The sequence below is a fragment of the Rhagoletis pomonella genome, unplaced genomic scaffold (genome assembly GCF_013731165.1).
Source record: "Rhagoletis pomonella isolate Grant_MI unplaced genomic scaffold, Rhpom_1.0 Rhpom_scaffold_00009, whole genome shotgun sequence".
Lineage (NCBI taxonomy): Eukaryota > Metazoa > Arthropoda > Insecta > Diptera > Tephritidae > Rhagoletis > Rhagoletis pomonella.
The window spans coordinates 35,528,321-35,541,888 of record NW_023458563.1 but is presented as its reverse complement, the minus strand read 5'-3'; the positions used below and the strand labels follow the sequence as shown (position 1 = coordinate 35,541,888).

Sequence of the window (13,568 nt, the reverse complement as noted above, 5' to 3'; positions counted from 1 at the left end):
ATCGGTGTTAATCCCTGCGTAATAGCTAAAAAATAATAAGATTTATAAACTCAACGACATTGCCTCCGATGGGCAATCCAGCACAAGGATATAGCCATACCATACGTAAGTTACAAGATCTCCCAGAATTTACAGGTCTACCCGAGCAATGGCCTATGTTTGCCATTGCATACAAAGAAACAACAGATGCCTATCGTTATACAAATCTGGAGAATTTATTGCGTCTTCAGAAAGCGCTAAAGGGCGCAGCTAAAGCAAAGGTCGAAGCTTTTTTAATACACCCAGATAGTATCACTGCGGTTATGAGCACACTAGAGATGCACTATGGAAGGCCACAGATACTGATTAACAGTCAAATAGCGAAAGCGAGAGCCTTTCCGTTGATTTCCAGTTCAAGAATATCCGAAATAGTAAACTTTAGCACGATGGTTTCGAATCTGACAGTGTTTTTGCAAAATGCCTGCGCGACACCTCATCTGTGTAACCCAACGCTTTTAGATGAGCTAGTAAGCAAGTTGCCCCTATCGAAGAGAGAAGAATGGGCTCGTTATGTATGTGTGAACGGAATGCAATATCCAAGTGTAATAGAACTTAGTCAGTGGTTGCAAAGTATTGCAATGTTCATAGCAATCGCCACAGAAACTGAGCAAAGTAAACCCGAAATAACGCACAATGCAAAGCGAGATAAAGTTTACAAGCCAACGTACACAATTACCACCGATGATAAAAAGCCGCAGTGTTTTTTATGCGACGAACAACACGATGTTTGCCGATGCTCAAAATTTCGCCGCAGCCTCGTCGGTGAACGATGGAAAATTGCCAAAACAAAACGCCTTTGTTTTTGTTGCTTTCGTGATGGCCACAATGTAACAAGCTGCAATATTCGCCGTGAATGTGGAATTAATTTTTGCAAAAGATACCACCATCGATTGTTGCATGAAGAATGTAAACAAAAGGCTGCTACTGACAAAAACAGCAGCACAGAGAAAACGTCAAATACGGTGAATGAACAAATGAACTCGTCGAAAAAGTGGGCGAATCCAAAAGAAACGACAGCGAATGTCGCCACTATTTTCGGAAAAGAACCAAATAAGAAAACATTATTTAAATTCTTGCCAGTGATAATAAAAGGTCCGAAGGGATGCCGTAAGATTATGGCATTCATAGACGACGGCTCAAAAATGTCTCTTATTGAAGAACAGATTGCTAAATCAGTTGGGTTAAAAGGGCCATCTGATTTCTTGTCACTCCGATGGATAGGTGGTAGAACAACAAGGGAAGCGTCTCAACGCTTGAATGTAGAGATTTCAAGTGCAAATGTTAATGCACATACATTCGAAATGAGAAATGTTAGAACAACAAAAAACCTAGAGTTACCGCCACAAACATTAGATTTGGAAAATTTTAAGAAGAAATATGCCGATTTAAATGATTTACCGATTGAAGATTATTTTGATGTTGTGCCGCAAATGTTAATAGGCATTCCGCATATATAGCTTGTGCGTCCAATAGGCATAATTAATTTAGATGAACACTTCGCTGTTCATAAAGCAAAATTAGGTTACATGCTTTTTGGTTCGAGCAAGATAAGATAAATGAAATTCAACAACAAATGCATGAGTATTTTACCATTGAAGATTTTGGGGTGAAGTCGCTAAAGCCTGTTGCTTCGGAAGCTGACCAGCGTGCCGAGCGAATTCTCTTAGAAACGACCAAGCGATGTGGCAACCAGTATGAAACCGGTCTCCTGTGGAAAGAGGATCGTATTCAATTTCAGGAAAGCTACTCTATGGCCTTGAGTCGTTTGCATATGATCGAGAAAAAGATGAAAAAAGATGATGAATTCACTGCATGGTATGAAAATATAATTGAAAGCTACGTTACGAAATCGTATGCAAAAAAATTGTTAGCTGAAGAAGCTGCTATAGTGAAGCCCCATACATGGTACTTGCCACATTTTGCTGTATGCAACGTTAATAAGGGAAACAAGAGGCGTTTAGTGTTTGATGCTGCTGCATCGATAAACGGTGTGTCATTTAATTCGAGATTGATGAAAGGCCCGAGCGCCTATCAGCCACAGCCTCTTGCAGCAATTCTATTTAAGTTCCGCCGAGGAAAATTTGGTGTTTGTGCGGATATACGCGAGATGTTTCACCGCGTAAAAATAAAAGAGGACGATCTGACCGCTCAAAGATTTTTGTGGAGAGGTGGCAGTCAATCCGTATAACCTGATATATATGCAATGAGTGCGATGATTTTTGGTTCAGTTAACTCCCCGTGCTCAGCGCAATACGTAAAAAACATAAACGCTGAGAACTGTGCTGGACCGCGTGAGAGTGCAAAAGAGGCAATAGTTAAACGTCACTATGTAGACGACTATGTCGACAGCTTTGATGGTATTGACGAGGCCATACGGGTGGCAACTGATGTTTTGGACATCCACGAGAAGGCGGGTTTCGAGCTAAGAGGATTTATCTCCAACTCGAGCGAAGTTCGCGATATGTTAAATAAAACACCAGGACCAGAACTGGATAACGTTTTAGCGAGCATGTTTAATGGCGAATCTGAAACGGAGAAGGTATTGGGCATGTTCTGGCGACCAAAAAGCGATGAGCTTTGCTTTGTACTAAAGTTTGCTAAGGTCCGTCCAGCAGTTTTGAGTGGCAATCGTCGTCCTACCAAAAGCGAGGTATTGAGCCTTACGATGTCCATATACGACCCATGCGGATTTTTGGCCAATATCGTTATCAAATCTAAAATACTGCTACAAGAATTGTGGAGAGTCAACGTGGGCTGGGATTCACCGATGATATTTACCGCAAGTGGTATGATTGGTACATGGAGTTGGCGGACGTAGAAAACATAAGCGTACCGAGGTGCTATCACAGCAATTTTACTGATCCGAATTCTCACGTCGATATGCATATTTTTGTAGATGCGAGCGAAGTGGCTTTATCTGCAGTAGTATACTGGCGGATCTGTTATTCAAACGAAGTCGGTGTGGTGTTCGTGGCTGGGAAGTCGAGATACAGCCCAATTAAACCTCTGTCCATTCCCAGATTGGAGCTACAGGCAGCAGTCCTCGGCGTTAGACTAATGAACGCTATTGTTCAAAGCCATGATGTGAAGCCGCAGGAGATAATCTTCTGGTCTGACTCTAAAACGGTCATAAACTGGATACGCTCGGACTGTCGCTATTACAAACAATTCGTCGCACACCGTATCGCAGAAGTTTTGGATTCAACAGACGTCGGTCAATGGAGATGGGTGCCCGGGTCATTGAACCCTGCTGACGATGGAACCCCACTGAAGACGAAAAAGCTAACGACAAATTGTTCGCGTTGGATAGCCGGCCCACAGTTTTTAAAGTTTCCGAAGGATAAGTGGCCTTCTATGCCAGTAGATATGAGCGAGCAGGAAAGTGCAACTGAAAGGCGCCCAAAAAGTTTACTGACTATTTCTGAGACTGATCGATGTATAGAGTTCGCAAGATACTCGAACTATTACAAGCTTCTGAGAGTGATCTGCTGGGTCCGTCGCGCGATGGCTAAATTTAAGGACAAAGGTAAAGCGCGTTTTCACGTACATCAAAATTTATCGGCAGCAGAGTTAAGAACCGCTGAAATCGAAGTTTGTCGCTTAGCTCAGAGGGAAGTCTTCGGCGAAGAGATACAGTTATTGGCGGACGGAAAGTTTTTGCCAAAGAGTAGTACAATTTAAAGCCTAACCATGATATTGGATGAGGACAAGGTCTTACGATTGGCAGGTCGTATGGATAGAGCAAAATGTGTTGCCGCAGATACAAAGCGGCCTATAGTTCTACCGAAGGTTCACGCCTTAACTACATTGATTGTACGTCATTTTCATGAGCGGTATCAGCATCAAAATCAGGAGACTATTTGTTCAGTGATTCGTCGCAAGTTTTGGATACCATGTATAAGACAGCTTGTTCGATCGGCAAAGGTGCATTGCCTGCTGGGCAAAAATATGTCCGCTAAGGCAAAGCCACCCCTCATGGGACAATTGCCGGAAGACCGTCTTATTCCGTTTATCAGACCTTTCTCATACGTGGGCCTAGACTATTTCGGCCCATTAGCGGTGACCGTGGGTCGGCGGCATGAGAAAAGGTGGGTGGCGCTCTTCACGTGCATGTCTATTAGGGCAATACATATCGAGCTCGCAAAAGATTTATCGGCGGACTCAACAATAGTATGCTTGAGGAATTTTATGAACCGACGAGGAGTGCCCGTCCGATCAGAAGCGATAGGGGTACTAATTTTGTAGGCGCCAGTAAAGAGGAGTTAGTGCTAATCGATCAACGTGTGGCAGATGAATGTGCAAGGCGTGGCGTGGAGTGGGTATTTAACACCCCTGCAAATCCATCAGCTGGTGGAATATGGGAGCGAATGGTTCGCTCCGTGAAGCGTGTATTAGCCTTTGTGCTAAAAGAGAAGGCTCCACAAGCGGAAACGCTAATGTCGTTACTTATCGAGGCTGAGAATCTAGTTAACTCGTGTCCTTTAACATATTTACCGCTAGAAAGTGGCAGCACCGAGCCTCTAACACCGAACCACTTTCTACTTGGTGGCCCGAACTTTGTGCAAACTCCAACAGTGGATGAACAAGTATGCTTACGTAAGCAGTGGCACATCGTTCAACAACTTAAGCAAACCTTTTGGAAGAGATGGGTCCTGGAGTACCTTCCAGAACTTACACGCCGAACTAAATGGCATCAGTTCGTAAAGCCTATTCAAATTAGCGACTTCGTGATTATTTGTGATGATAACGAATCTCGTGGTGAATGGAAACGAGGAATCGTGACTGACGTATTTCTGGCAGCTGACGGACAAGTAAGATCCGCAACAGTAAAAACATCAGCTGGTTATCTACGTAGGCCTGCTTCCAAACTCGCAGTACTAGATTTACTTGGTGAATCTGAATCCAGATCTGAAATCCCGATCACATTCACGGACGGCGGGTTGTTGAGCAGTTGAACGTGCAACCAGCAATTTTGTATTTATGTATTATGTCAGACAGATCTGACATTTACGATACTAATTTGAAAATTAACTGAAATTTGAAATCCTTGTTATGTAAGTCGCCCGGCAACATATTTGTAAGAGACAAAAAAGGTAACGCTACTTCTTAGCACCCATTTTTCATGATAAAGAGCAAGGCTATTGAAAAAGCAGGTTGATGGGAACAAATAGCAAATAAGTAAGTTGAATTACATGAAATTGTATCTTATTAACTTATATTACTTAATACAGATAATAAACTCCCTCCCTCTCAACCGCAATATTTGTATATTAAACTGAGAATAGCAAATACCCAAACGGAGTTCGTGTTATTTTTGCTTTAATCCCCAACAATGAGTTTCATTTTCTCGAGTCACCTTTTCACTTTTCGTTTCCGTGTATTCACTACGGGTGGGTAAAAAAAATTCTGGCGAAACTCACGATAAGGCTGATTAGTAAAATGCATCGTTAATTAACAAAAAAAAAATGTAGCTTGTATATTTATCTCTCTAACGCATTAATTCTATATATGTCAAGACCAACGCCCGACGCCGTTATGTCTGAATTTAATAACGGCTCTATGACAAAATATTCAAGAAATGTATTCGTAGATTTTTATTTACTTCATTTCATACATTAATATTGATCTAATTTTGTTTAATAAGTACCACGAATAAATATTTAACAAAAAACTATTTCACTTAAGCTGAACCAAATTTTAGTTGCTCGGAGCTAATTTAGGAACGCTTCATAAAATATTTTCATAGACGGTAAATGCAACCCTGGTTGCATGATTAATGAGCTGAAAAACTAAAAAAAATAATTAAATTTGTGGATTGAAGCCTTTTGAAATGGCCTTTAGAAACGGCAATGGAATTTCGACACTATTCAAGGAATTGCGAATATAAGCTGCCTTCCGTTTGGCACATTTGAGGTTTAAACCTTCAGAAAGTTACAAAAAAAAAAAAATTTCTACTTTTATTTATTATTAGCAGACCCGGCGAACTTCGTTCCGCCCAAAATAAATTTTTTGTAAACATTTTGGTCCAACATTTTCACCTAGATTTCACGTTCATGATTTTTAGTGACGCATTTGTCTTCCAATATTACGGTTTGGTGGTTATCATAAGGCATATTTGCCGTCTTAAGTAACTTAGCAAAACTGTACATGCATACAAAGATACGTAATAGTTTCAGTGCGTTTGAAAGGCGCCACGTCCCCTTTTCAAATACCATTTTCGAGTAATCTACCATGGGAGGTGCCACGTCCCTTTTTCCAATAGCCCCAACTTTTCTTCATGACCAGTCGCTTTTTATATATCTTGCACATACCAAGTTCCAGTACTCTTCCATGAACACATCCAGAGATATGCAGTATGAAAAATTCGATGTGTATGGGAAGTGCCACGCCTCCTTTTCCGATAACCACAATTTATCATCATGAGTATGCGATTGCTTTCATATACAGTGGCTCACAGCTTATTTCGTGTGTCAATTCATTAAAAAGGAAATGCGTAATATTTTGCATATGTGCTAGATTTTTAAAAAATCGAAAATGTACATTCAAAGATATTTTAACTTGAACTGTAATGAGAAACAAAAAAGTCCAAAATGATTTTCTTTTAAATTGAATTTGTACAACAAAAACCAAATTCATAGTAAGACAGCCTCACATCTTATTTCGTGCGGGCACTTTTACCGTTACTGGCGCCAATGTGCTGGTTAGACAAATACACCAATTGACTTTGAATGTTTCAGTAGATCATTTCTTAGTGTAATTTTGGTGTTTCAAAAGATCGGACGCGAATATTAATTTAAATACCGCGATGGGTCGCCGTACGTCTATTGAAAAGCGCGAATTAGTGATTCAGTTATTTAAAAATGGAAGTTCTCAGAAAAAAATTGCGGAAAATGTAAATTTAAGTGCTTCTACAGTTCAGTACATAATACAACGCTTTGTCCGTGAAAATAGAGTGGCTGACAAAAGTCGAGAGGCGCCAAATAAAATTTTTACAGCGGCCGATGAGAAGTGGATAGTCAGAAAAATTAAGAAAGATCCAACAATGAGTGCACCAGCTTTGGCAAAAGAGGTAGATAAGTGCTTGGAAAGTCATGTCATCCAGAAACAATCAGAAGGATTCTTCGAAGTGCTGATTTTCATGGACGAACAGCCCGAAACAAACCATTTATTAGTGAGCGCAATAGAAAAAGCAGAATGGAGTTCGCCAAAAGCCACGTTAATAAAGACGAAACGTTTTGGAAGGAAGTAATTTTTGCAGTAAAGTAAATGTAACCTTTTTGGTTCCGATGGGAAGTCTTTCGTGTGGCGCAAACCTAATACAGAGCTGCAACGTAAAAATTTGCGCGCCACAGTAAAACACGGTGGAGGCCATGTAATGGTTTGGGGCTGTATGTCCTCAGCGGGTGTCGGAAACTTGGTTTTCATAGAAGAAATAATGAATAAAACAGTTTATTTGAATTTGTTGAAAAATAATTTACTACAAAGTGCTGAAAAATTGGGTATCCGGGAGCAGTTTAGGTTCTACCAAGACAACGACCCGAAGCACAAATCGGGAGTTGTTAGATCTTGGCTTTTTTGGAATTGCCCACATGTGGTTGAAACGCCAGCACAATCGCCCGATCTCAATGTTATTGAGAATTTATGGAGTGTTCTTGAAAAAAATATAAGGAAACATCAAATAAGCAACCGGCAAGACCTGAAAACGGCATTGCAATTGGAGTGGGAGAGAATAACACCCGATTACACCAAAAAGCTTGTTAGCTCCATGCAATCTCGGCTGAACTCAGTTTTAAAACAAAAGGGTTATCCTACTAAATATTAGTTACTAGAAAATTTATAATTAAAATAAAACACATAAGAGAAAAGGTTTAAGTTTGTTACGGTACACGAAATAAGCTGTGAGGTCGTTTTACAATGTGTTATGTTTTTGTTGTCGAAATTCTATACAAAAATTTAATATTTGTTTGTTTGTTGGTGTATGTATGTCGCAGACATACATCATTAAAAGCTCATTAAAGTTTTTTTGAAAATAAAGCACATAGTTAAAATATTACACGTTTTTCTTTTAATCACTGACTACACGAAATAAGCTGTGAGCCACTGTATCTCCATACCAAGTTCGAGACCTATTCCATGAACATTTTCCGGGACATGCAGGGGAGGCCCCCTGGACCTAGAGGTATGAAATATGCTTGACATCCGATTCTCATACCTACCATATACAACACAAAAATTTCATAAAGATCGGTCGAGCCGTGTAGGATGAGTTCGATTTGTATATATTAGATAAGCACGATGCGAGAACATAGAAAAAATTTCGATGAAAATCTCGGGTTCACAAGTATCCTATCTCTTAAGTTGGAACCAACAATACACACCCAAAAAATTTCATTGAAATCAGTTAAGCGGTTTCGGAGATTAGCGTAATCGAACACAGTGACACGGGATTTTTATATATTAAGATACCCTAATTTAATCACCTACCATAGATACGTTTGCGTACTAAATTTCAATTTCATTTGACTTACGGTTTTGAAATTATAGCTGATAAAATTTTCCACGCCTATGGGAAGTGCCACGCCCCCTTTTACAAACCCATTTATATATAAGCACCTACCATTGATATATCTGCATACCAAATTTCAAGTTCATGGGACTTATAGTTCCGATGTTATAGCTGATAAAAAATTCCATGCCTATTGGATGTGTCACGCCCTCTTTTCCAAACTCATTTATATATACCCTAATATAAGTACCTACCATTAAAATGGCTGCGTACGAAATTTCAAGTTCAAGCGAGTTCCGGAGTTATAGCTGATGAAGAATTCCAGGTCCATGGGACGTGCCGCTCCCCCTTTTCCAAACTCACTTATATATAGCCTACTATAAGCACCTGCTACAGATACGCCTGCGTACCAAATTTCAATTTCACGTGGCATATGATTCCGAATTTTCCACGCCTATAGGATGTTCCACGCCTCCTTTTGCAAACTCATTTATATATATGCTACTATAAACGCCAACCATATGTATGTATGACTGAATAACAAATTTCAAGTTCATATGACTTATAGTTTCAGATTTATAGCTGATAAATTATTCCACGCCTATTGGATGTGCCGCGCCCACTTCTACAAACTCATTTATTTATACCGTACTCTAAGCACCTACCATATATATGACTGTATACCAAATTTCAAGTTCAAGTGACTTATGGTTCCGAAGTTATGATTGATAACAAATTCCACGCATATTGGATGTGCCACGCCCACTTTTACAAAAACATTTATATATACTCTACTGTAAGCATCTACCATATATATGACTGCATACCAAATTTCAAGTTCATGTGACTTATAGTTCCGGAGTTATAGCTGATAAAATATTCCCATGGGATGTGCCCGTCCACTTTTTCAAACTCATTTATATATACCCTACTATAAGCACCTACCATATGTGTGACAGAATAATAAATTTCAAGTTCATATGACTTATAGTTTCGGATTTATAGCTGATAAAATATTCCACGCCTATGGGATGTGCCACGCCTCTTTCTGCAAACTCATTTATATATACATACCTTACTGTAAGCATCTATGTCTATGTCTGTATACCAAATTTAAAGTTCATGTAGCTTATAGTTCCAGAGTTATAGCTGATAAAATATTCCCAAGGGATGTGCCACGCCCACTTTTTCAAACTCATTTATATATACCCTACTATAAGCACATACCATATGTGTGACTGAATAACAAATTTCAAGTTCATATGACTTATAGTTTCGGATTTATAGCTGATAAAATAGTCCACGCCTATGGGATGTGCCACGCCTCCTTTTACAAACCCCTTTATATATACCTTACTGTAAGCACCTACCATAGTTATATCTGCATACCAAATTTCAAGTTCATGTGTCTTATAGTTCCGGAGTTATAGCTGATAAAATATTCCTATGGGATGTGCCACGCCCACTTTTACAAACTCATTTATATATACCCTACTATAAGCACCTACCATGTATATGACTGTGTACCAAATTTCAAGTTCATGTGACTTATGGTTCCGAAGTTATGATTGATAACAAATTTCACGCATAACAATGCCACGCCCACTTTTACAAAGTCATTTATATATACTCTACTGTAAGCACCTACCATATATATGACTGCATACCAAATTTCAAGTTCATGTGACATATAGTTCCGAAGTTATGGCTGATTAAAAGTTTCACGCCTATGGGAGATGCCACGCCCCCTTGTCGAATCCCAATTTTTTTACCCTATTATAGGCCCAGGTGTCATGGCAATATTCTGTCAAAATTTTGTTCGATTCTGTCCGTCCGTTTAGGATTAAACCTGGTACATACATACACACATACATACTTCCACAAATATATAGTAGATATATCCTTCTCTTAGCGTGTAAGTTTCAAGTCCCAATATTTCTTTTCAATTCAGCAAGTAAATGTAATTTTTAGGAATATTCTGACCCCAGCGTCACCTACCGAGCAAATTTTTTGTAGAAATATTTATTTTCAAGGTACTGATATATGTTCCAAATATGAACCCAATCGGTCCAGCCGTTTAGTAGTTTAGTGACATTCAATGTAAAGAAAACTGTATGAAATTATGAAATCGTGACGTCACAGCATTCTTAATTTTTTGGCAACAACAAAAAGTTTTGAATTTTTTAAATCGAAAAACCTTCCACACAGAAGGTCCAAAATAGTACTTTTTACAGAATTTAAATCGGTTCAGCCGTTTGGTCAGGCATCGCGGTCATACGAAAAACATTTAATTTTTATATATATAGATATATATATTTTTGAAATAAAAATACTCCACCTTGTACACCAAAGAATTTCTTTAAACCATCTTGCGCAGCAGTTTGTTGATCTTATCTTCACCGTTACCGAAATCACCAACCTCAACGTAGTGATTAGCGCTCTTGCGCCAGCCGCCGGTTGGTGTTGAGCTTGAATGGCCAGAGGAAGTTGGAGGCTTTCTTGAAGTGGGATCCAAAAGTGAATATTTCGTGCGCCAAATAACAACGCACTGAATATCGTGCGCTTTGCGCAATTTGCGTTCGATCACAAAGTTGTCAGAGATTGAGACACGTTGATGGTTGTGCTTGACAATTCCACGTTTGTAGATCAATTCACGAACTGATTTAAGATTTGGATAACCCCATGTTATATAGGGTTCGGCAATGCGTAGCATATTAATGGTTCAATTTGATGAACAAACCGTGGTTAATGTGACGAAAACGGAACAACAGTAATGCCTTGGTTATAATGGACGGGGCGAATCGTAACAAATCGCGGCGAATTCGTAAGGATCTATTGATTTTAGATTGTTCCGTTTTACGTTACGTTACGTGCATTATAACCATTTGCATTAATTTCCCATACAATAGATAATTAAGTGACAGTTCACTCCGTTCCGTTACTTCCATTATAACCCAGGCATAAAACTTTACGGACTTTTGGTGAAACTTTGTTGATACCGCGGATACAGATAACAAAAGCCAATTTGTCTTTTGCAGGCACGTAGAATGGGCCGCGTTTCTTTGCCAGACGGCGCAACTTATTCTCACGGCGTCCATCACGGAGATATTTTGTTAGATATTTCTCAACCAAGTGTTCACGTTTGCAGAGCGTGATCACAGCAGAGCGCTTTAGTTTACGCTTAATCAGGGTAGCACGTTTGCTGACCTGCTTCTTGCTGAACTTCAGCTACGACTCGGAGACAGAAGGCAGCTTGCTGGAAGGTTGTTTGCCCTTTGCTTCGGGCTTCTTACCGGCCGTGGTGGCAGTCATCTTAACTTGTAACTTAGCACGTTGAGAAGATGAATAAAATTTCGCCAAATGTTTGGAGCACATCTTAAATAACGCCACTCGATTTATAACACTTCCATTAAGCACAATTTCATTTAATTAAATACTTTTTTAATACACAGATATGCTGCAACCAGGAACTTACTTTCCCAAATTCCATCTTGCTTTTCGGCATAATTTTCCAAATGTGCCTGCGCTGCTACTTCATACTAATAATTTCATTTTCAAACTGCGCCTTCTTTGTTGCCTCAACATATCCTAAAAATACATAAAATTTACATTAAACAATAGAAATCGCAAAAATTAGCAAATAAAATACTCCCTTCATTTTGTTTTGTTGTCAAATTTCTGAGAAATGTGAATTCACCACGATGCAATACACAAAGAACAAGGACCAGGGATGTAATTTTAAGTAAACCTAATATTCAGTGGCAATGCGCAGAGCGTTCCGAGTAGCGAAATTAATTTGTATCAAATATAACATTAAACGGTGGCTATAATACACTTTTTAATATCTTTAATCAGAGTACATATATAATATGGTATTTCTTTCAAAAATTAATGCACTATATGCATATTTTTTTTTTATGTTTCTTAAGTTTCTTTCAATGGTGCTAAAAAGCACCCATGCGTGTAAGAAATTGTGTGGTACCTAAAATTTCACCTCTGGAAACTTTATCCCCATAAAGGACTTCACCACAGTTTTTTTACTGGATATACTGAGGTTACTGAACTGTTGCGCCTTCTGAACGTGCCCAATATAGCGGAATTAGAGCGAGAAGTTGCCAACAGATAACATCTTGTATTATTGCATCATGTGGCACCCTGAAATTGTGCATATGGAAACTGTGCATACGAAATAATGCATATGAAAAACACCGAAATAATGCATATATGCACAGTTTCGGTTGAAAACCGAAATAACGCATATGACAAAACCGAAATAATGCATACTTTCGTTTGAAAACCGAAATAACGTATATGAGAAAAACAAAGTAATGCATACATGCACAGCTTCTGTTCAAAACCGAAATAATGCACATGACAAAAAACCGAAGTAATGCATACATGCACAGTTTCGACTCAAAACCGAAATAATGCATATGACAAAAACCGAAATAGTGCATACATGAAAACGAACTTCTTTCTGCGTAGGCGGCCTTTGGCCGCGCTTAGGGATTATAACCCTTACTTAGTAGAACTCTCTTTTCTGTGTTGCCGGAAAAGAGGACCGGAAGTATTTCTGCGCAGAACTTTCTACGTAGGCGGCCTTCGGCCGCGCTTAGGGATTATAACCCTTACTAAGTAGAACTCTCTTTTCTGTGTTGCCGGAAAAGTGGACCGGAAGTATTTTTGCGCAGAACTTCTTTCTGCGTAGGCGGCCTTTGGCCGCGCTTAGGGATTAAAACCCTTACTAAGTAGAAGTAAATAATTCATATTAGAAAAAACGAAATTATCCATATGCACACCTTCGTTAGGAAACCGAAATAATGCATATAACAAAATCCGAAATAATGCATGCATGCACAATTTCGGTTCAAAACCGAAATAATGCATATGAAAAACCCGAAGTAATGTATACATGCACAGTTTCGGTTGAAAACCGAAATGATGCATATGTGATAGACGAAGGTATGCATACATGCACAGTTTCGGTTGAAAACCGAAGTAATGCATATAAAAGAAAAAACCG

At 39.1% G+C, this 13,568-nt stretch overlaps 1 protein-coding gene across 1 annotated transcript; it reads right to left on the bottom strand.

Annotated features, from left to right (window-relative positions):
- Positions 1-10,892: 10,892 nt before the first annotated feature.
- LOC118745906 (60S ribosomal protein L7-like) lies at positions 10,893-12,131 on the bottom strand. Its single transcript, XM_036479564.1, has 2 exons — positions 12,021-12,131; positions 10,893-11,948 (listed from the first exon to the last, which is right to left on the bottom strand). The coding sequence occupies exon 2, from the start codon at positions 11,256-11,258 to the stop codon at positions 10,905-10,907; it is 354 nt and encodes a 117-aa protein (XP_036335457.1). The 5' UTR covers positions 11,259-11,948; positions 12,021-12,131; the 3' UTR covers positions 10,893-10,904.
- Positions 12,132-13,568: the final 1,437 nt, after the last annotated feature.